Raw genomic sequence first — 25,034 nt, forward strand, 5'->3', positions numbered from 1 at the left:
CGCACGAGTTTTGTCGCTTGACATAATCTAAAATGACCTTTTTTCTAACTGTGTGACAACTTTCAGTCATATTCATCAATAAACAGCGTCGTAATTAATTTTTTAAAATAGCATATACGAAACGGCTTCGTCCCATATTTTGACGCAAATTCGGGCACTTCGTGAGCGAAAAAGAGGCCCAAATATTTGTGCGGGATAGTCATTGCTAGTGTATGCTGTTTAGAAGTGCTGTAACCCATTCAATTTGAAAGATAATCATATTGAAAAAAAAATATATATATAAAATCAACTTTTGCCAAAATCTCGTGTAAAATGGCAAAAGCCTATAATTTGGCTGGGTAACAGAATTGTGGGGAAATAATTAAACACGACAGCTATGCATTTAATCATTTGATTTCCTAATGTGGATGCGATTAGTGCACAAATTTCCAGCAACTTTTTTTTTTTAATGGTATATTTTTGTTATTGCACGCCTGGTCTCCCAGCAACCTGATTTGAATTTTATTTTACATCATTGTGTTTGTACTAATGATATGTCATTTTCCAATTTTCTTTATTATCAAGGGTTGAAGGAAAAGGGAATGCGACTATTGCTGAAGTAAGCTTTCAGTCTGAGGTAACGCAAGAGGATGAAAGCGCGATAGAAGGAAAGGAGAAAGCCCTTCAAGATGAGGTATGATATTGTGCAGCTTTATGGTTCTGTGCGGCTATGTGGTCGAGTGGTATGACACTCGTTTTCGGATCGGAAGGTCCTGGGTTCGAGCCTCGCGCTCGGCGCATAGTTGAGTCCTTGGAAAAGGCTCTTTACTCACATTCTCTCGTCTTACTCAGGTGTAAAATGAGTACCTGGCCGTTAACAGAGTTGTCTTTGTCCGGAAAATTGTAATATCACCTAACAGGCGTCGTGTCCCGTCCTACATGTTAAATGTTCCTGTTGACCAGCGACCCCTTGTAAAGCGCTTTGAGCACATTTATTGGATATTGCGCTATATAAAGCTCAATTTTTTAAATTGTTTTTTTGTATGACATTTGCCTTCGGACTGTTAGGTCTGATCCTGTCCTGGCTGGTGTTGGGTTGAGTCTTCAGGAAAAAACAACAAAAAAACAAACAACCATTTACTCACATTTATTTACTGTACTCAGGTTTCTGTTGATAAAAATGATAACAGTGCCTTACAGGTGTCATGTCTCGTTCTACATGTTAAGTGTTGCTATTGGCTTTTAAAAAAATAGAGCTTTTATATAGCGCAATATCCACTAAATAATGTACTCAAAGCGCTTTACAAGGGGTCCCTGGTCAACAGCAACATTTAACAAGTAGGACAGGACATAACGCCTATTAGGCAATATTACAATTTTTCGGACAAAGACAACGTTGTTAACGACCAGGTCCTCATTTTACACCTGAGTACGGTTAGAGAATGTGAGTAAAGAGTCTTTTCCAAGGACTCAACTATGCGCCGAGCACGAGGCTCGAACCCAGGACCTTCCGATCCGAAAGCGAGTGTCATACCACAAGACCACATAGCCGCACAAAAGCTTATTGGCTTAAAAGGTCTGAGCATATTTAATGAATAGCGCACAATTTGAAAGAAAAAAAATTACTTTGGTTTCTTTTTTCTTTATTTTATGCTAGTATGTCATTTCATTGAATACAGGAAGTAAACTATTTTTAGATGCAGTAGTATCCAACAATTCATTGTTCACTAAATAGGAAGCAGGGCCGACAGGCACCATAGAGGTTTGGGCACTCTCACTCAAGCAAAATACGCCACTTGAAAGATTCCTACATTTATCCTGGGTGGGGATCCTGACCTCCCATAGTGGGCAGGGAGGTACATACTGTGTCTTCTATCCCCTTATATCTGTTTTCCAATATGCTTTCTGTCTTTGTCTTGGAATAAGATTACTTGGTTTTTTCCTGGCCCTGGTTGGAGTCCTGGCTCGGAGGAAACTGTCAAATGCATAGTTATTGTTTTGGGAGATGATATTTTTTTCCTTGTAAATCATCTCTCTGTTATTTATTATTATATTTGTTATTTTTAATGTATAATGTAAGCATTTGAGTAGATTCCTCTTTGTTGGATTTTGTGCTTGTGTCCAGATGAGACTTGTAGGTGATCTCAAACTAAGTACATTGGTGGTATGCTCTTGGAATCTACATTTGATCCCTATTTGTTCCCAGTTCCCCTTTGTCTTACTTTCTTTTGGCTGCTTTAATTGTAATTCTAGAACTTTTTACTATCCCATTTTCTTCCTTTTTATTGGCGCTGATATGACCTAAATGTGTTGCAAACGCCGTAAAACCCTTACAAACAAATGAAAACAACCTACATTTATCACCTTTAAATAATTGTGTTAAATTTATTCTCTCAACAGTTGAAGTTACTGAAACAGGAACTGGAAAATCTTAAAATACCATCCAAAAAGGAAGTCATTGGGAAGGAAAAGAAATTGCTTGATGATTTCTTCAATAGAGCTGCTCGTACTGGTATTGTAAGTGTAGTTAATTTTTTGTTTTCATTTCTTTACCTGCATTAATTTTTTTTTTTTTTTCAACATCACCATCTTGGTTGATTATGAAAGGAATGACGTAACTTAATGTGGTTTAACCAGAAAGTATTTAATTTTATATGTTTTACCATAACAGCATCTGCTAGTGTTTGTTGCTGGACCAAAGGACAAGAGCTCGGGTTGTCAATGGTTCCAATAAGTAAATACAAGAGATGAAGTGAGTAGAAAAGTGCCAGAAGACAATAGAGAATAACATTTTTTCGTGGCGGTGGTGGGGGTTTGAACCTGCGACCTTATTGGTACGACAACTCCGCCTGGCCGGCGAGAGCGTGACTCTACCGTGTGAGCTATCCATGAAATTGAACCCGCGACCTTACTGGTACGACAACTCCGCCTGGATAGCTCACACGGTAGAGTCACGCTCTCACCGGCCAGACGGAGTTGTCATACCAATAAGGTCGCGGGTTCAAACCCCACCACCGCCGCGAAAATTTTTATTCTCTATTGTCTTCTGGCACTTTTCTACTCACTTCATCTCTTGTTGTTACCAACATAACAGCCTGCTCCACTCACTTTTCTCAATAAGTAAATAAGGTACGTCACTGAGGTGTCAATGGACAATTTGTACTCATAGAAGTAATCCTATAGAGTTGTTGGCCCATAGAACTAGAGTTTGTTCTTGTTTCTATTGTGTGAAAAGGAGAATAGCAATTGCTTGCCATCCTTTGGATAGAATGTTAGTTTATTGCAAAGTACTTTCCTCCAGATTTAAAAGAAAAAAAAAAAAATTGAGCTTTATATAGCGCAATATCCACTAAACGTGCTCAAAGCGCTTTACAAGGGGGCCCTGGTCAACAGCAACATTTAACATGTAGGACGGGACATGACGCCTGTTAGGCGATATTACAATTTTTTGGACAAAGACAACGCTGTTAACGGCCAGGTACTCATTTTACACCTGAGTACGGTGAGAGAATGTGAGTAAACAGCCTTATCCAAGGACTCACCTATGCACCGGGCACGAGGATCAAACCCAGTACCTTCCGGTCCGAAAGCGAGTGTCATACCACTAGACCACATAGCCGCAGTTCAAGACCCAGTTACCCAATCAATGATGAGTGGACAGTGGAGTCAGAAAAAAATCTTGACTTCTCCTGAGAGAAAAGGCAGATTCAGTGGGTATCTATAGCCATGATGATAAAGAGAGGCAATGGAGATGGCTTTGACTTGGAGACAACTGCTTTGCCAAAATCTGCACTCTGCTGATTCAATTTCAGTTTATTTTTTCAATTTTTTTTTTACTCTCATACAGGCTCCTGGAAATGACGAAACGACATCAAATGTAGAATTGGCAGGTTCTTTTCTAGGAGGTAAACCACCCCACCCCCACCCCCAAAAAAAATATTTAAAAAATTAACACTATTGTATCATATATCTGGTATCACAATGTTTCCAGTCGAATAAGTACAATTTTGCTTTGTGTATGTTATTAGTATAAGTTTTAGGATGCGAATTCCATTTCAAATTTTGTCAACTACAAGCATTAATTATGGAATTGATGGCTCAACAGCATAGTATCTCGATCTGTGTGATCAGTGATTGGATGGGTGACACTGATTGTACAAACCTGTAGCTCTAGCATTGTGTCCTTGGAAAAGGCATTTTCTTCAAATGCTGCATTGTAATTATGTAACTGGTTATAGTCAGTAACAGGTATCGTTAGCAATGATGTTACAAAAAAGAACGTCTGGCAGGTGACTTGTATTGTATCAAATGGAAAATTGCTTTCATGTGATTCCTTGTTTCAATACAGTATTATGAAGGGGTGTGGGTGAACCAAATGCAAAAAAAAAAAAAAAAGAATTTAATTAAGATAAACAGAACTGTGAAATTTTAGCTTTTGTGGCTTTTAGAAATTGTGTTAATATTCCTCGATGAAACAAAACATTTCACTAAATTTTATATTTGTGACAATGAATTCAGCTTTGAGCATCTGAATCAACTCATCATTGTACATTTTGTGGCAATGGTTTATATATGGTCAGCTGGGCAGGGGTGCCAGTTTTCTGGTTCATGCCGGAATTCCGGTTTCGCGATATCTCAAAGTAAAATACCTCCGGTTTCAGTGTTTTGAGTAAAATAACCTAATAGCATCGGTAAAAATTCGAAAACGTGGTTCAGCCACCTTTTCAATGTATGGAGGTAGATAATGGTATAAAAACGGTGATGAAATAAGAGTAAAGTTTTGGCCGCATTTTCAGGTTTGGCAAAGTGTCGAGATTTTAGTTTCAGGTTTCAGCACTTCTTCCTGCTGGCACCCATGCTGCTGGGTGAATAAATGAAACATTGTGACACGTGCTGAGAATTGTTGATCAATAGGAATGTGTTGTGTTAATGTTTACATTTATTTTATTTTATTCATTTGTTTATATAGGGAATGGATTAGCGGAAGAGTAGTGTCCCTTGATTTGGACGTCACCGGTGGAGAAGTTATTTGTAAACAAACCAACTACAAGCCAAGCGCTCCAAATAAAAAATTTATTATTCATATTTCTGTACAAAAAAGCATATCATAATCAACGTTATGCATTTTTGTACAGAAATATGAACAATAAATGTTGTATCTGGAGCGCTTGGCTTGTAGTTGGTTTGTTTATAAATAACTTCTCCACCGGTGACGTCCAATCAAGGGACGCTACTCTTCTGCTAATCTCATTCCCTATTGGGGCAATCTAACCATTCAGTGACTTCTGTCTTTTCCAATAATGCTATTTGTCTTCCTCAGGTGTCCGAGAGTACATTACTGAATACAGGACAATAAACTACAACTTGATATCTGACCTCCAAGAATTAGAGAAGAAGGAAGAGGAGATGAAGAAAGACATCAGTGTCATTGAGGGCAAACTGCGTGACTTACGGGGAAACAGGGAACCCTCAGATAGGAAGAGGTATAGAATATTAAATAATATTATTTAATAATAGCAATTTAATTTATTTTTTTTCGTTTTACGTATATTTGATGTAGATATCACCGGTCCTATCAATGTCCTATATATTTATGTTGCAAAGAGACTTCCCCTTTCGTATTAAATTCAAGAAATTTAAATATTTTGATATATTTTCTTCTTTTTTTCTATTTTTTTTTTTTTTTGATCTGGTAAATGAATCATTTATTCTGAAGTAAAATCATAGATAAATAGATTTAAAATCAACTTTTTAAAAAATTGATCAATGCGACAAAGGCTTGATTAACATATATATTATTATCATTATGAAGCAGTGTGCCTAGAAAATGTGACCTAAAGAGCGTGATTAATTTTTCTTGACTTCAGGATATTATGTTTGCCCTTTACACACATCCAAACCTCATAGCGAATAACATATTAACTCAAATAATATGTCTATAATGACATCATCGTAAATGTCTGATCATTAACAGCTCTTAGTTATGATATAGTAAAGAGGTTATATCCTTAATGATATGTTTCTTAACAAAGAGTGCCACAACTACAATTTTTTTTTTTTTGGCACTTTTTTTTAATATAGCGCAATATCCACTAAATGTGCTCAAAGCGCTTTACAAGGGGTCCCTGGCCAACAGCAACATTTAACATTTAAGATGGGACATGGCGCCTGTTAGGCGATGTTACATTTTTTTTGGACGGAGACAATGCTGTTAATGGCCAGGTATTCATTTTACACCTGAGTACGGTGAGAGAGTCTTTTCCAAGGACTCAACTATGCGCCAAGCGAGGCTCGAAGCCAGGATCTTCCGATCCGAAAGCGAGTGTCATACCACTAGACCACATAGCTGCACAATGTGACTTTAGACCAATTATGACTATGAGATTATAGATGGGTAGATATAATATTGATATGATTTGGAGACAATAGGCGTATCAGTTGAAAAAAAAGGTTGAAAGAGATCGAATCATCATCATCATATCTTGTCGCGCCAGTGAGTCAGCCAGTCCCTGGCAGTCTGGTTGCATTCCCTCAGGTCAGCATTGGTGCAGTGAGGTCCCAGCGAGCATTCGGACAGGATGTGGTCCATGGTCTGTCTGGGGTGACCGCATGGGCATTCAGTGCCCGGTGAGATTTTCCATTTAAAGAGGTTGGTGGCGGTGTTTCCCACCTTTGCTCTAGCTCTGTTCAACGCCACCCAGTCTTTTCTCTTGAGGTCTGTGCCTGCTGGGAGCTTTTCTGTTGGGGGCAGGAGGGCATCGTTTGCTGTCTTGTCCCATTCTACCCATTTGTCCAGGCGGAAGAATAATGAGTGGTCTGGGTGAAGGCTCTCTACTGTGAGGAAGCTTTTCCTTGATTTGAGCCTGCTTTTGGGGCAATTGTGGTCATGAAGGGGGTGTCTCTGGTCCATTTCCTGTTTGTATTTCTGTATTTGGGCATGAGTTTCCCTCCGGATGTGTGGTGGGGCTATTCCTGCTGCACGGTGTCATGGTCTCAAGTGAGTAAAGAGCTACTCGACTATGCAAAAAGATATATGTAGAATGAGGCCCCAGAATTTACTAGTAACTATAAATGAAAAACAATTAACGATTTGTTTACAATGAAATAAAAATAATGATGAAATTTAATTAAAAGAGATAAACAGTGATCGTGACAGTTATAAATAGAGATATGAATATTTTACGTAACTTATGATAATATGTCAGGTTCATAAGTTTACGTTTCCAGGCAGTTGATGGGCTTGGATGATCTATTCCTCTGATAACAAGATTGGACTCGTAAAATTCCACTTCCAGGCAATTGGTAATGGTTTAATATGTAGTCCTTTGACAGCGGGCTTGGGTTTGATCCTTGAAGATTATATAATCAAAGTTAAAAGCTCCGGCGTCTTAATGGTGTAGATATAATATCTACAAAGTCCCAAAAGATAAAAATCTTACAATATATATATATAGGAATAGAGTGACTGGCCGTCCGGCATAGATTGTGGAGAGAAAGTGAGTGTCAAATGTTAGACCTATCAGCTTTTATAATAAGTGGCTACGTGACAGAATGTAGAACGAAAAGTATTCACTAATTAGAAATTAATTCGAGGGAAGGCTATAAAAGGAAAGACGATCTAATATTAGAAGGTAAAGTTTATCTAGGCCTACCGAAATATAACTGGAGTGAGATGAATTCAGTTCTTAATAAAATAAAATTTAATAAGATAATTGTGAACAATCTTTACTGTGACACACGGTAGAGATCGAATGAACTTGATTAAAAGGCATGATGTGTTTTATAGGAGTTACACATTGTCCTTTGCCCAGAAGGGAAACCTGTTTACAATTTGATAAAAGTAAATAAATTAGCGGAGACATTAATGTAAGGTATACAGATATTTAATTGTTTGTTGGATAGAGAGCGCTTAAAATGCAAAAAAGTTCATTATTTGAACTGATTATCGCTCTGATACTCAGTATTGAATATCAATTCTTCTACTTTCATAACTTTTGACTGTTTTTTTTTTACAAAATCGATAAAATTATTCATATCTCAAATATTTTATTAATCACACGAGTTAAGTTCCTTATGCTTTAAACTCGACACAAAAGTACAGGGAAAAAAACCCAAAAACAACAAGCAATAGTAAAATCAAAAAATATATTTTGGTTCCACAGTGAATGCATTTTTTTTAAAAGATCATTCTTTCCCTGAATTTTTCTACCATTTCATGTTCATCTGACCCTATATTCATTACAACTTTTCAATATTTATTCATAATGTAACGATTATTTAACAAGAGCAGGCAACTCGAATTTTGATATATGGTATTACTTTGTATTTTCCTTTCTATTTTTTTTTTCTGGCATTTGATAATCATTGTTAATTTCATTTTATTTTCATCAATGCTGATTGTTTTCCTCGGATCCGGGGAAATCCGTGATTTTTGAGTCAGAGGAGGAATTACATCTTTTTTGAAAAGTTATATTTCCCTCAATCAAATGTACTGGCAGTGAGAGATTTGATGTGTGGTGGAACAAATAGGTGCAGTTTCCCACTCTCTAGAAGTTAGCTAGAGTATCAATGATAGTTTATCATCTCAATTAGACTAAAAATGTGTGTGTGGTTGGGGGGGGGGGGGTGAATGCTGTAAAAATAATGGGGCTTAAAGGCGATCATTCAAAATTTTCCTCCCTTTTCAGTTTTTGGCACAATCAGCCCTGTTTCATATATCACATCAATGTCGACTATTTTTTCTTTTGCTGTCAATTTTATGATCTAATATTCCTTATGTCATACTTTTTATTTTAGTGTACTGCATCTTTTTTTTGTTTTCCAGAGAATGCATCGTCGTATTAGACTCTCCCAAAGTGTCGACTATTGAGCTCACTGTTTCTTATGTAGTCTTTTCTGCTAGTTGGATCCCATCTTATGATCTGCGTATGTTTACAGACAAGGGGAATTTGAAGGTATGGTGCAAGTTTTTTGGAATTTTATATCTCAGTTCAAACACTTCATTAGAACTTAATTACACATAAATCATTCCAATTTGGGGGCAATATGATTAACCGATTTTATATATAATATAAATTGTGTCACTCACTTATATGTGGCCAAGGCATATGTTTCTGTGGCTTTCCTCCATGTCTTCAGTTGGTTTATGGACGAAAGCCACAGAAACATTTGTCTTGGCCACATATAAGTGAGTGACACAATTTATATTTTATATTAGCTCTAACCATCATTATCGAGCACTTTCGTACCTACAAGTACCCACCAACACACATAAATATATATATATATATGTGTGTGTTGTGTGTGTGTGTCTTTTTAAAAGGGCTTCCGAGCACATTTTGTGGAAAGGGGTGCTATAGAAATTACGCATTATTATTATTAAGGGGTAGCGTGGCTCAGTGGTATGGTCTTTGCTTCGTACCCAAAAGGTACTGAGTTCAATCACCCGCCGCTGCGCTGTGTGGCCTTGAGCAAGTCACCTCGCCCTAGCTCACTGTGCGGCACTGCTCTGTGGCTGACGCCTGGGTTATTCCAGTCTTCCCTTGGAATAGATCCTAAAGACAAATTTCCCCTTGGGGATGAATAAAGGGAATTTTATTATTTATTTTTTTTTTAATTATTATTATTATTATTATTATTATTATTATTATTATTATTATTATTATTATTATTATTATTAATATTATTATTATTATTATTATTATTAATATTATTATTAATAGTATTATTATTATTATTATTATTATTATTATTATTATTAATACAAATTTTGTATCAGAGATTGTTATATAAATATTGTAGAACCAATGTGACTCAATAGAGATGCAAACCCAATTTGATTAAAATCAAGAAGAAATCTTTTTCTTTTGTTTTCCTCAGCTCTTTTACTATGGTCTGATCACCCAGTTTTCTGGAGAAGATTGGAATGACACGAAGATTTTCTTGTCCACGGCAGAGCCCAGCTTTGGTGGGAACATCCCTGAGATACCTATTACACACCTCTCTGTTATGGAGCCTTATAGACCGTACGTTATTTTATGTTTGCCTGGGTGGGGTTCCGACCTCCCATAGTGGGCAGGGAGGTACTTTCTGTGTCTTCTGTCCCCCTGTAACTGTTTTTCAATTGCTTTCTGTCTTCATCTTGAAATGAGATTTACTTGGTTTTGTCCTGGCCTTGGCCGGAGTCCTAGCTGGGAGGGAAACAGTCAAATGCATAGTTATTGTTTTGGGAGATGATATTTTTTTCCTTGTAAATCATCTCTCTATTATGTATTATTACATTTGTTATTTTGAATTTATAATCTATGCATTTGAGTGTATTCCTCTTTGTTGGATTTTGTGCTTGTGTCCGGATGAGACGTATAGGTGGTCTCAAACTAAGTACTTTGATAGTGTGCTCTTGGAATCTACATCTGATCCGGCCCTATTTGTTCCAAGTTCCCCTATGTCTTACTTTTTTTTGGGTGCTTTATTTGTAATTCTAGAACTTTTTACTATCCCATTTTCTTCCTTTTTACTGGCGCTGATATAACCTAAATGTGTTGCAAGCGCCGTAAAACCCTTAAAAACAAAAACAAACATTATATGTTTACCCTGACATGATTGAAATGATGCCTGCAAAACCAGCAGCTCTTCAGTCATGTTTTGTGTGTGTGTGTGTGTGTGATTTGTTATTTACTGAGAGAATTTCAAGAACTCAATTTGGATTTGTCCCCGACAAAGGTACAAGAAATGCTATTTTCACCTAATCAATGTTGATGGAAAGATGTATTGAAGTCCAGAAAGACTTATTTATTTGCTTTATTGATTACTCAAAGGCATTTGATAAAGTTAGACATGGTGAACTATTTAATATCCTTGAAGGACTAGACATAGACGGAAAAGATCTTAGAATTATTAGAAACTTATATTGGAAACAAAGTGCAGCCGTCGGGATTGAAGGAGAATTAAGTGAATATATACAAATTAAACGATGTGTTAGACAAGGATGTGTTTTGTCACCAGACCTTTTCAATATCTACAGCGAAACAATTATTAGAACTTTAGGAGATAGCCCAGGCATTAAAATCAATGGTGAGAATATCAATAATATAAGATATGCAGATGACACAGCACTAATTTCAGACTCAAAAGAAAATTTACAACTACTCCTCAATAAAAAAGCCACAGAGAGTGAACGTATGGGGTTATACTTAAATGTAAAAAAGACAGAATGCATGGTTGTATCAAGGAGAGAAAGAAATCCAATATACAACTTAATAAGCAATGGAAAAACTATAAAACAAGCTCAGGCATTTAAATATTTTGGATACATAATAACTTCAGATGGCAGATGCAACACAGAAATAAAACGAAGAATTGCAATAGCTAAAGATAGTTTTAATAAAATGAGTCTAATTTTTAAAAACCACAATGTCTCAATGACAACAAAACATAGGGTTTTGAAGGCCTAAGTATGGTCAGTATTATTATATGGCTGCGAAAGCTGGACAATTACAGAAGACATTAGAAAGAAACTGGAGGCAGCAGAAATGTGGTTTCTTTGAAGGATGTTAAGAATCTCATGGACAGAGAAGAAAACTAATGAAGAAGTATTAGAGCAAGCTGAAACTAAAAGGCTATTAATTCGTACAATAAGAAAAAGACAAATGCAATTTTTAGGACACCTAAATCGACATAAATGTATTGAACATCTTGCTCTCACAGGAAAGATAGAAGGTAAAAAGAGTAGAGGTAGACCAAGAAAAACATATTTGAATAGTTTGAACAGCTGGGTGACAAAGAAAGAGAAGAGTAATATTAGTTTTCTGAGGTTATCTGATCAAAGAGATGAATGGCATATCATGATCACCGATGTCTGGCACAGACTTGGTACTTGAAGAAGAAGAGAAGAGAGAATTTCACTCAATTGAAATCTTGATCTTCGAATTCTAATAAATAATAATGTCTTTCAGAGCTATGAGATCTAACAACAGTCCGAGCTACCAAGTGACTGCTGGGTAGACGGGGGGATGTATTCGTTTTTCCCTTCCACTGCCCAGACTATGGAATAGCCTCCCTGCTGAAGTGGCTGAAAACGGTTGCCAACATGCCTTCACGCGATTGCTAGAGTTCACAACGTGACTTTTTAATCTATGTTTTTTTTTTTTTAATAAGTATTATGTGCAGAGTTTTAGCAAGTTTAAAATGTAAAACCCTACAAACTGTGGAGTGATCCTCGACAATATTGGAGGTTTCCACAAGACGAAGAAGAAGAAGATTAAATGTCGACTTCACTTGGGATTAATCTCAGTCCCTTTGTGTGTTAATCGAGTGCCGAGCTATTCCTGTTCCTCCTCCCCCCCCCCCCCCCCCATTATAATAAACAATAAGTTAATTTCGACTTTCAAGGCTTCAAAAAGTGGATTTCTATCTGTGTAGATTGTCTGTCCTTAACCCTCTCCTTACCAGCCGGTTTTCAGAATTTTATCCAAAATTTTACACTCACTCTAAACGAAAATAGATTAAGTAATTCAAACAGCAGGGTAAACAAATAAATTCTATAATATATAATATAGTCCAGCAAAATGAGCTCTAAATTACATTGTCAAGTTTTTAGAGGTATAACAAAATATTTTCTTTCAATTGTGTGATGTTAATGGTTGGATCGTAACGAATGTGATGATTTTCCTATGGTTGGTAAGGAGAGAGTTGAGATTAGTTTCTCCTATTTGTTACAGAGTGTTAAAGAGTGCTGGTTTTGGTTCCTTTAGGGGAAAAGCAAAGAAGGCGAGCTCAGAAATGTTTCAAAGATGTGCAGAGGAATCTATTGCCTTTGACGACCCTATGGACGACTGTATGGCAGCTATGGCAGTCCCAGAAGTCAAGGTTTGATGCTATTTCATTATTTCATTATCATTCTTTCATTATTTCAGCATATTAAAAGGAGCAAGTTTTAGAGCACCAGAGTACAGTGATGTGCATTTGATGTCTGGTTGTTCTGCCTTAAGAGGTTTTGCTCTTGACGACTTTTCACAAAGTTTGGAATTTGCTGAAGTCAAGGTCTGTCCCAGTTTAAGTCTTAATTTTCATATAATTTATAAATGTTTCAGAACGCACAATGGTAGAATCCACCGTCTGACGAGAGAAAAATGTACACAACAGAGAGTTCAGTACCAAGGTTTTTGTGATGAAATTGATGGTTCAGAGGGTAGAGATGATGTACCATGTTTTGTTGATGTGACGGGAGTCGAGGTGTGAAAACTTCTCTTCCCATCCTTTACACATCTTACCCTTTGCTGACCCAAATCAGTTATCGAAACTGTTTACATAGCTGCCAACCAGTACAATAGAATTGTACTTAGTACGATTTGGCCACTCCAGAAAAAGAAAAAAAAAATCCAGAAAAAAAAAAATAAAAAAGAAGAAAATCTGATAAAAATTATCTTGGGAGAAAATTTTCGCCTCAGTAATCTGCTTCTGTCACCACCTCCCCATCACTTATGCCTACCCAGTATGATGATAAAGGTAAGCTTCTCTTAGTATTACAGTTCTGACCATTCTAGTACTTAAGTACATTAATAAATATGCCATTTTAAGACATGAATTGGGCGTCCGCGCCGCACCGCGTATAATAATACGTTTTTGCATTTTGAAAAGTTGGCAGCTATGTGTTTAATTTTCTTTTATAAAACTCTGTTGTGTGAGGCGTTGTGAGGAATGATTTCTATTTTCCTTGAGTGAACCAAAATCCAATCCCAATTATAATGAGACATACCTTTTCCATTGCGGATGATTTGCATTTTATGCTTATCGTCCACACAAAAAATATAACGTGCAAGGAATTTCATCAAACTACAGGCAACATGGGATGGCGTTATGGTTTTTGTGCGTTATGGTGCGTTTATGTGGTCTAGTGGTATGACACTCGCTTTCGGATCGGAAGGTCCTGAGTTCGAGCCTTGTGCTCGGCGCATAGTTGAGTCCTTGGAAAAGGCTCTTTATTCACATTCTCTCACCGTACTCATGTATAAAATGAGTACCTGGCCGTTAACAGCGTTGTCTTTGTCCGAAAAATTGTAATATCGCCTAACAGGCTTCATGTCCCGTCCTACATGTTACATGATGCTGTTGACCAGGGACCCCTTGTAAAGCGCTTTGAGCACATTTAGCGGACATTGCGCTATATAAAGCTCAATTTTTTTAATTTTTTTTTTTTTCACTTCGTATCTCACACCCACAATGCTTTGTGGCCTTGAGAAGGTCACTTCACCCAAGTTCACTTTGCAATGCATTGTTGAGATTGCAGCAGATGCCTACGTTATTTTAGTGAAAAAAGTGAACTTTAATATTTTTTAAAACTTTATTTACATTTATAAAGTGTAGCAAACTTGCAACATTTTTTTTTCTACCCAATTTGATTATGTCTCGAGCTTTTTATATAGCGCAATATCCACTAAACGTGCTCAAACTGGTTTACATAAACTATTAGTTGTTGATTTGTTTACCTACTCATTTACTATTTTGAAAGGTATTTAATGGGGGGGGGGGGGGGGGGGGGGGGGGGAGAAAAGGATAGCTCACTCAATATGTATAGACATGATATTTTATTGGTTGAGATTTGATCTGTTTAAAACTAGAAAACAGCTTGTTCGATAGTAAATAATGCAGCAAGTTAGTGCTAAGTCTTATTTTAAGGTACAAGTACAAGACAATAAGAATCGAAGGAGATGTTACAAGCTAATTTCAATCGGGATTATATGGAGGCCTGTAAATAAAAATTGATATCGAATAAATTAAGGGCATTTCTTGCTTTTAGTTATTAAATTTGAAAAATTTAGCAATTGTGGTCTGATTCTCCTTGCCAGCATGGGTGCCAGTTTTCCGGTTTCGCGATATTTCGAAGTCAAATACCTCTGGTTTCAGTGGGGGCTGAGTGATGGGCCCAAGCCGATGTCCATCACTAAATTTTTCAAAAAATGTTGAGGGAGTACCTCTGGTACTCTCTGTCTCTCTCTGTTCTTTGGCTCCCCTAGAGAGAGACAACTGCACTGTGAGTATTTCACTATGTATTATAAGTTGGTTTTAAAATCAAATTAATTTCCTCATTGTGTCAATATGTTTGCTGTGTAATCATTTAATAATGGTATAAAAACGGTGATGAAATAAGAGTAAAGTTTAGGCCGCATTTTCAGTAGGAACAATTTCAGGTTTGGCAAAGTGTCGAGATTTTCATTTCAGGTTTCAGCACTTCTTTCTTGCTGGCACCCATGCTTGCCAGAAATTATCTAGTAAACTTTGTCGTCACCTTGAGTGATTGCGTCAAATAAGGCAACACTTCCAATAGATTGTTGGGTAAAGCTGTGCATGTTCTTGGAGTTGATGCCATTGCCCCATTCCTGGGCACAGGTTCAGTTGGGGGGAATAATCCTTCATCTTTATCATTAGAATCAGACTCTCCTGTGATTGTGTTGATAGGAATTTTCTGCTGATTTCAAAATTTTAATAAACATTGATACATGTCTCTGGCTCAATCAAAATAATTTGATAAATTCATCGGTTGTCACTATTTCTTGTTTTTTTGCTATTATTGGATTTGCTGCTTACCAATTATCCAATTATCGTTCTTATTGATAAAATCACAATATCATTATAAACATTATAGGTGAAGTCTACACCAATGTACAGGAGCTTTATATAGAAAAAAAAAATCAGCTCTTTAATTAACATGATGCTAATATGTGACCCCACTGCCTCAAAATGGACTTAGCAGAGAACTCGTCGATAAAAAGGCAGAATATACTCAAAACTGTAACGACTCAGGATTAGACGATATTAATTCAACTAAATTTTAATTAATAATATGGAAAATTGGCAACAAATACATATTACGACAGTCCTGGACGGATTTATTTTTTAACTCACTCAATACACAAATGACGTCTTACTATGTTTCTAAGGACAAAAGGGTGCTAATCCGTTCATGCAGTCAACATTCACAATCACATGCAAAACATGCACAACACAAGATGCGTACCGCTATAAAGAGCGTAATTAAAAACAGCCGAACAACTCCAATCTATTTCAATACATGTTACAAAAACTATGAAACTTTGATATATGTGGAGAATAAATAAAGTTCTTAAATTGACAAAAATGACTAAAACTTTCCAATTTCTAATAGTTTTTATTTTATTTAGATTCACATTATGGCATCTGCTTTTGATACTTGATCGAGGCGTTGGACCAAAAATTTGACTGGTATATATGGCTTATGCCTAATATCAATATCAATGTTGTCAATATATCCCTCCCTGCTTTACTGTAGTCAGTTTGAGTTTTTGTATCACTTGTCCCAGCTTTATACATCCTTTCTGTTTGCATTATTGATAGTGATGACCAAATGTGACCCACCGTATCAAAGCGGTATTATGTCGGGATCCACTCGGTAAGGGGAAATTGAATTTATAGCCACAAATATCCAACTTAGGTTTAATTTCTGTACGTTAGCATGGAGTATAAAGACTATTTCTTGCATTGCAAAAACTTCTAAGCTCTAATTTCTCATAATTTTATCTCTAAATTCACCTTTTGGTGTCTGAATCATCCCGACATAATACCGTTTTGAGACGGAGGGTCACAAATAGTATATTCGAGAAAAATTGCTTTTGACTTTGCTTTCCCCAATTCAATTGTACAGAATATATTTTATCCACCCACATCCTATATAACACTTATGAAAAACATTGATTAAGTTCTAGAAATTATATTTTTGCAATCAATGTAGTCAAACCAGTGTTTTGAGAACTCTACGTGTGTTGAATACCTGTGTAAGATGCAACAGTCCAACAGTCATTTTCTTCTCTCTATTTATGTCCAAGGCAAGCATTTGCCAACACAGACAGTGGACACCATTTTGGAGTGCATGACGGATATTGTCAGCACCAGGAGAATTACAAGCTCTTGTCAATTACAGAGTTTCTGTTTTAATAATAATAATATATCTTTATTGTCCCCAAAAAAGTGGCAATTTGTCATTTGTTACACATTTATAACAATACAATATTGACATAGACACACTCACACAAGATGCATACTAGTAACATAGTAGTTATCGTAAAAAAAAAAAAAAAAAATTTTTTAATCATCATCGTCATCATCACGAACAACAACAACATCATCATCATCATCATCATCATCATCATCATCATCATCATCATCATCATCATCATCTTCATCATCATCATCCTATGGACACCTATGGATGCTATTGTAAGATCTAAAGGAATATCATGATTACACGGGCAACCAACATGTTCTTTGTGGTCAATGTCATGCCATGATAACATTATGTAATCAAGTGTTGCCAAGGTCTTGGATAGCTCATACGGTAGAGTCACAATCTCCCCGGTCAGGCGGAGTTGTCATACCAGTAAGGTCACGGGTTCTTATTTTTTTATTCTCTGTTGTCTTCTGGCACGTTCCTACTCAATTCATTTCTTGTTATTATCAACATCAGTACCCCTTTCACTCACTTTTCTGAATATAATAATAATAATAATAATAATAATAATAATAATAATAATAATAATAATAATAATAATAATGATAATAATAATAATAATAATCTTTATTGTCCAAATTAAAGGCAATTCATGTGAGGTAAACAATGCTCAGTTTGGTTCATGGTATGATTATCAATACATTTTCAAATTTAATAACTAAAAGCAAGAAATGCCCTTATTTTATTCGATATAATTTTTTTTTTTACAGGCCTCCATATAAATACAGACACAGCCATACACGAACATACACGCTTGCACATTGTTTAGCAATTTTTGAAAATTTTTGTTTTCTATTTTTGTAGGAAATACTACTCTTAAATCAAATCCCTATCTCCACTGAGTAAAAATCTTGAGTAATAAACCTTTGTAAGACTTCAGACGCACATTCCGCCAGAACGACTACAAATGAGACCCAATTTTTGACATCATGGCTTTTAGACCAAAGGTTTAGAGCTCAGCTGATCACTGCCATGGATAAGTAAGGATGTATCCATGTATCACTTTTAAGCTTCAGGTTGTTTCTAGTCATCCAATCGTGGATGAAATCAAGGCAAGGATATGGATAAGTTAACGTCAACAAGGAGTGACATACTTGTAATTGGTTTGTGTCATATTATAGTATTAAACCTCTTTTTCTCATCTTGCACCAATGCAGACATCCTTCATATTAAAATTTTTTTAATGAGCTTTTATATAGCGCAATATCCACTAAATTTTCTCAAAGGGCTTTACAAGGGGTCCCTGGTCAACAGCAACATTTAACATGAAGGACGGGACATGACGCCTGTTAGGCGATATTATTACAATTTTTCGGACAAAGACAACGCTGTTAAAGGCCAGGTACTCATTTTACACCTGAGTACGGTGAGAGAATGTGAGTAAAGAGCCTTTTCCAAGGACTCAACTATGCGGCGAGCGCGAGGCTCAAACGAACCCAGGACCTTCCGATCCGAAAGTGATTGTTACCACAAGACCACATAGCCGCATATTGTGGTGGAATATATGTGGCTTTAGCAATCAGGGATGCCCTGAGAGTGCCTGTATAAAAAGACGCATAATTGGCAACTTGAAATGAAAGTTTTATCATCATTTAGCCTTCTGGAAAATTTAATCAAAAGAGCATAGACCATATCAAAACTATGGAGATAAAATATATAAAAGTGCATATTTATTTTTTTATTTTTCGTTTATTGTTTCATGTTGTTATATGTTTTGCAGGTTGTTGACAAGACAACCAGTACCAGCTACGAGATTGCTAGAAATTCCTCTATTCCTAGTGACAACAACCCCCATAAAGTAAGACTTGTTTATTATTATATTGTATATGCTGAAACTACAAACTACTTTTGTGATAACTTTGATTCTTTTTAGCAGTTAAATAAAGATTTTCTTCTCCAAAAATGTGAAATTGATGGATCTATGATATGTGAAAAAAAATGTTTAGCATTATATGATTATATGTGACTCCAGAACATGGAAAATTGCAAAAAATTGCGGCAATTGTCAAAATTGCGGTCCCGTTGCAGTAACTGCGAAAAATCGCGGCCACAAGCGCGGCGATTTCCTGGAGCGACAATAAGGAATAACCTACCATCTGAGATCCGAGAGTCATAAAGCATGAACACTTTTATAAAAACGCCTAAAGGCACATCTCAACAGATGCATATTAATCATTGATGCATTGTGTACATGTACATGTACCAATGATATATTTAATGAATCCGAGGGGGGGCACTGCACATTAGAAATGTAATTACTATTATTATTATTATTATTACTACACTGTATTTTTATTATTTTTACTATTATTTCGGTATCAGTTTTATCATAGCTTTTAGAAAAAGGAAATGGTTAAATGGAAAAAAAGTGGTGTGCACAAAATCATCAAACTGAGAAGAGGGTCAGCTAACCACATTAAATTTTGAGATGAATCGATCAAACTTTGAGCATGGTAATGGTATATTTTTTAAGTAGTTATAATATATTAAATCGTTTGTACAATTACAGAGCTGCCTACCTACCGCAAAAAATGCGGAATTGTACGCATTTTCAGCGATTGTGCGCTTGTACGCATTTCCCCCAAGATTGTACCCATTTTCAGTGTACGGAGTCACTTCAGTTTTCTTTAGTTTTAATGGCCTGGATGCTCGTATCGCTGTTATCTTAAGCTTGCTGGATCGTATTTTTGACCAATTATGATCTTCATGCTGGGAGGTAGAAATCTGAAAGGATTGGATTATAGTCTTGGGAACATCATTGTTGCTGCAATTGAGCTTGTGCGGTGTGACTTTATGTAATTATACCTTCCTCTTACTTTCACAATGGTTAGTTTCCGTCGATTTCAAGATTGTACCCATTTTTATGAAATCTCCCCCATTTTGAGGTCCCATTGTACACATTCTCATCAGATGGGGTTGGCAGCTCTGCAATTATCCCAACTTATTTAAAATCAAACCTTTTGTTTTTTGTTGTTGTTGTTGTTGACAATTCTCAGGTCACTGTAGCCATCTTGGATTATGAGCCAGAATTGTCGTATGTGACGGTGCCCAAAGCCTCACCTAATGCTTTCCTGAGAGCCAAGGTTGTCAACACATCAGCTTTCATGCTTCTGGCCGGAGAGAGCAGCATTTTCTTGGACAACAGCTTCATCGCAAAGGTAAATTTTATGCTGTTGAATGGATGAAGGAGTGCAGAGAAAAATTTATATTTGTTTTAATATCTTATGAAGTTCAATTTTAATCCAGTACAATCTGTGTCAATATTAAAGCATCGTCAGCAATTATTAAGTAGGAGATAGTTATTAATATAATTACTGTCTTTTATTTTAGGGATTTTTAGAGTTTTGTTAAAACCTGTATAAATATGTTATAAAAGTCATGAGTGCCCTGTCTACTTTATTCCACTGGAATGATTTTTAAAGCAAGAAAATTTAGATGAACAATTAAATCTTAAGCCAGTGACTACTAGTTTCATTGACAAACCGTTCTGCACTCAAAATGTTCTATAAATCATTAAACAAATCATAGAATTAACTCTTTTTCGAAATAAATTTTTTTAAAAAATCAGAATTTATAAATTTAAGATTAAGATAAATAATAAAGTCACAAAAACACGAAAATGATAAGCATCTATTTCATAATTTGTCGAAGTATTATTCACCCCATTGAGCCAGGACAACTTTAAACTAAGTAAAATTAGGTGTATTAAAAATCTCTTTTAATCAGCAATTGGATTCAATAGTCTGATGTCACGTCGCCCAGAAACGGCGGCCATCTTGGTTCTAAACAAAGAAAATCATTACTTTTTATTCTTCACGCTAGCTAGAACCTTTCATATGTCTTGTGATCAGAATGTATAAAAGTCAAAACAAGATCATATTTATAATGTTTTTCTCCTCTGGATACACTTTTATGCTCGTCGGAGAAATATTCATAAGGGCGTCCGCCATTGTTCCGATAGTTTAGAGCCAGTGTTACTAAGTTACCATGCGTCATTAGGAAGGAAGTGACGTTACGACTGTTGAAGAGTATGGTGTCTGTGAGAACCTCGAGTTATTCATGTCTCCCTTCATTTCCTCTTCTATCTTCTCCTTAATGCTCTTAAGAAAACAAATCTTCTCGTTACAGTTACAGTTCTTTCGAGATGATGCTGACAGTTGACAGCCTTCAACATCACTCATGTTTTTGTTTTGTTGTGTATAATTTTTGCATTGTTGTCCTCAACAATATTGAGTGGAATATCTGATATCATATATGTGACCCATCGTCTCAAAACGGTATTATGTTGGAACGAACCAGATGCTTAAAAGCCGAATTAAATGTTAAAACTGGTCAAAATATAAATTGTTGGCATTAGCACCCTGAAATATGGTATCCATTCTCCTCAATAAAACATACAAACTCATCACAAGTCTGATATTTCTGGCTATAAACTCAATTTTCAACATCTTAATCAACCCGACTTAATACCGTTTTGAGGCGAAGGGTCACATATTCGATATTGGTAGCGATGTTCATATAATTGCCAGTACTTTGGATCATTTGCTGGGAGGGAAACTGTCAAATTCACAGTTAAAGTTTTGGGAGATGACATGTTTTTCCTTGTAAAACATCTCTCTGTTATGCATTGTTATATTTGTTGTTTTGAGTAAGCATTTGAGTGTGTTCCTTTCAGTAGGATCCTATGCTTGTGTTTGGATGAGACTTTTTGGTGATTCAAACTATGTACTATAATAATATGCTCTTGGAATCTGCATCTATTCCCTATCTGTACCATTCCCCTTTGTCTTACTTTTCTTGTGTGCCTCCTTTTATTGGATGTATGTATGAGTTGCATTGTACATTAGTACGGCACCTATAAGGTGCTATGCTACATCAGCATAAAAGTGTCACGGTCACAGGGAATTCACATATTGGGACCGACCAAGCTACAGTGATGAGATGCAGGCTCCACTTTGCAGGGCATATCTTATGCATGTACGCAGACCGCCTCCTGCGTCAAACTTTTATTACCTACTTGAAGAGCTCGACAACTCGACCAGCAGGCACTCTACTACATGGGCTGGATTCTATACCCATTGACGAAATTGTGACTCTCCTTTAATTGTAAATCCATGCTTTTTTTAACTATCCCATTTTCTCCCTTTTTAATGGTGCTGAAATGACCTAAATATGTCGCAAGTGCCGTAAAACCCTTAAAAACAAACAAAACAACTCATGGGAAAGATATAATTTCTTTTTAATTATGAAAATCAATTTTTAAAAATCAATTTTGTTTCAAGGCAATCCTCCAGTCGGCAGCCCCTAAAGAAGAGTTCACGTGCTCCCTGGGAGTGGACCCAAGTGTCAGAGTGACCTACAAGCCCATCATCAAGATGAGGTCATCGTCTGGCATCCTCGCCAAGACTGAGTCCAACCTTTACGAGCAAGTCATCGAAGTGAAAAATTTGCACGATAAGAGTGTGAATGTTTTGGTTCAAGACAGTTTGCCTAAAAGTACTCGAGATAAGATTAAGGTTTGTCTGTTGTTTCGATTACTGCCCTTAGTTATGAGTATATTTACATTTTTTTATCAAATACAAGAGAATGAAGTCCCTTATGGCACAACACAGTACATTTTCATACAGAGAAAAGGTGTTTTTAGATAAACATAGATATCTAAAAATTATTCAAAATTTTTAAAGAAATTATTTTCATATATGCTATGTATTGATTTTCCCCACATTAGGATCAATCTTTCATTTTAGGATCAATCTTTCATTTCTGAATTTGAAATTTGGTTGTTTAAAATGTTATCTGATTAAATAATTTTATTCCAGGATAAGCGTTGTGCATTTTGTTTTTGTTGTTATTGATTACTTTTCAAAATATAATACTGAAATAAAGATTTATTTTATTATTAATTTTCAAGTACAATGATATTGATTCATGCAAACACTTACTATTTTAAGCTTTACATCTTATTTGTCTTGTATATGATGGCATCTGTTATGATGTAGGATCACTTAGTCATTCTCTTCTATCTTCATTCTTTTGAGTTGAAAGTTTTTTAAAATTCAAATTATACTTTTTTTGAGTTGGAAGTTATTTATATTCAAATTATACTTTTTTTGAGTTGAAAGTTTTTTAAAATTCAAATTATACTTTTTTTGAGTTGAAAGTTTTTTATATTCAAATTATACTTTTTTTGAGTTGAAAGTTTTTTATATTCAAATTATACTTTTTTTGAAGTGAAAGTTTTTTTATATTCAAATTATACTTTTTTTGAAGTGAAAGTTTTTTTATATTCAAATTATACTTTTTTTGACATGAAAGTTTTTTATATTCAAATTATACTTTTTTTGAAGTGAAAGTTTTTTATATTCAAATTATACTTTTTTTGAAGTGAAAGTTTTTTTATATTCAAATTATACTTTTTTTCCCATTGACATATACACCATTTTTTTTCTTCTCTCCGCTTCCAACAGGTAAATCTTCTGTCCCCGGTTGTTGATCCGAAACATCCTGAGAAATCAGACGTTCGTTTAACTAAATTCAATGCAGTCGAATGGGATCTGACCATTGCGTCCATGGCGACCAAAGAGGTTGTGTTGAAGTATTCTGTGGACCACCCTGCTAACATCACCGTTGAAAGCACGGCTGCGACTATTTCTCAGTCTATTTAGTAATAGCACATTTATACAGATAGTGGGCAGGGGGGTACATACTGTGTTTTCTATCCCCTTTTACATCTGTTTTCCAACACGCTTTCTGTCTTTGTCTTGGAATGAGATCACTTGGTTTTATCCTGGCCCTGGCCCCCCGAGTCCTAGCTGGGAGGGAAACAGTCAAATGCATAGTTAATTGTTTTGGGAGATGATATGTTTTTCCTTGTAAATCATCTCTCTGTTATTGTTTTGTTTACATATTATATATGATTTTTAAACATTTGAGTGAATCCCTCAGGGTGGGGTCTGGGCTTGTGTCTGGGTGAGACTTTTAGGTGATCTCAAACTAAGTACTTTGATAGTGTGCTATTGGAATCTACATCTGTTTCCTATTTCAACAAATTCCCCTTTGTCTTACCTTTTCTTGGGTGCTTTAATTGTAATTCTAGAACTTTTAACTATCCCATTTTCTTCCTTTTTACTGGCACTGATATGACCTTAATGTGTTGCAAGCGCCGTAAAACCCTTAAAAACAAACAAATTAATCCAGATAATATATGAGAATTTTGTAATGGATTATAATTGTTTAATACATTTGCAATAGTTAATCAATTAGGTGAAATTTAAAAAAATAAAATCTGAATATTTGAGCAGGTTGTGTGCATTGTAACATCGTTATCACAACTAATGATACCTGCAGCGAAGAATGTATTTTGCCTCCTTTTGATAAATCAGATTATTATTTTTTTTCTCGGGAATTCTACTATTACATCTTAAATTAATCCATCCAGCCCATATTTTCGTACCAAAAAAAAAAAAAAAACAGTAATAGTCTGCTGCTTGTTTCTTATTTTGATTTATTTTTTCTGCCTATTTATTTTATTTTTATTTTGCTGTTGTTGATTGTTTATTTAATGGTGAAAGGTGCTCTCTTGCGTACATTGATATCAAAATCCTACAAGAATAATTCAGTTATTTTTCTAATTCATACAGCCAAGTTGCAATTTTTTTTTCAAATTTCATTTTGTTTTTTTAATGCATTGAAATTTTCTCGGGATTCATCTCAGAATTTTCCTTTCATCATCTTTAGGGGTAAAACAGTGCCATTAACTTTCATGCATAACTCTGGTCAAAAGGTTTTCATCTTAGAACAAATTTTGACACGTTTAACTTATCATATAAATATATATAAAGTTTATTTATTTAATTTTTTTTATAATATTCTTTTTCCAAAGTTTGCTTATGTAAAGTTGTTTTTTGTTTTTTAAATAATATTCTTTTCCAACTTTATTTTAAGTTTCAAACTTTTTATATTCTTCAATTCAATATGCGTCTTCTTTTTACTCGTTTAGGTCTTATTTATACAA

General features: G+C 35.5%; 1 protein-coding gene across 2 annotated transcripts in view; it reads left to right on the plus strand.

Annotated features, from left to right (window-relative positions):
• The window catches only part of LOC144967069 (protein F37C4.5-like), a 31,771-nt gene extending 7,281 nt beyond the window's left edge, over positions 1–24,490 (plus strand). The window contains exons 3-13 of one of the 2 annotated variants that reach the window (XM_078903879.1): positions 565–673; positions 2,380–2,496; positions 3,827–3,884; positions 5,300–5,462; positions 8,804–8,933; positions 9,859–10,004; positions 12,699–12,846; positions 18,741–18,818; positions 20,017–20,178; positions 22,303–22,536; positions 23,488–24,490. In XM_078903879.1, coding sequence (XP_078760005.1) covers positions 565–673; positions 2,380–2,496; positions 3,827–3,884; positions 5,300–5,462; positions 8,804–8,933; positions 9,859–10,004; positions 12,699–12,846; positions 18,741–18,818; positions 20,017–20,178; positions 22,303–22,536; positions 23,488–23,685 — 1,543 coding nt within the window. In that variant the 3' untranslated portion in view covers positions 23,686–24,490. Of the gene's footprint in view, positions 1–564; positions 674–2,379; positions 2,497–3,826; positions 3,885–5,299; positions 5,463–8,803; positions 8,934–9,858; positions 10,005–12,698; positions 12,847–12,893; positions 13,021–18,740; positions 18,819–20,016; positions 20,179–22,302; positions 22,537–23,487 lie in introns of both variants that reach the window. The other variant, XM_078903881.1, reaches the window with a different exon arrangement.
• The last annotated feature ends 544 nt before the right edge of the window (positions 24,491–25,034 follow it).

This window comes from Berghia stephanieae, chromosome 3 (assembly GCF_034508935.2).
Source record: "Berghia stephanieae isolate SIO BIC M18660-M18661 chromosome 3, UCSD_Bste_1.3, whole genome shotgun sequence".
NCBI lineage: Eukaryota > Metazoa > Mollusca > Gastropoda > Nudibranchia > Aeolidiidae > Berghia > Berghia stephanieae.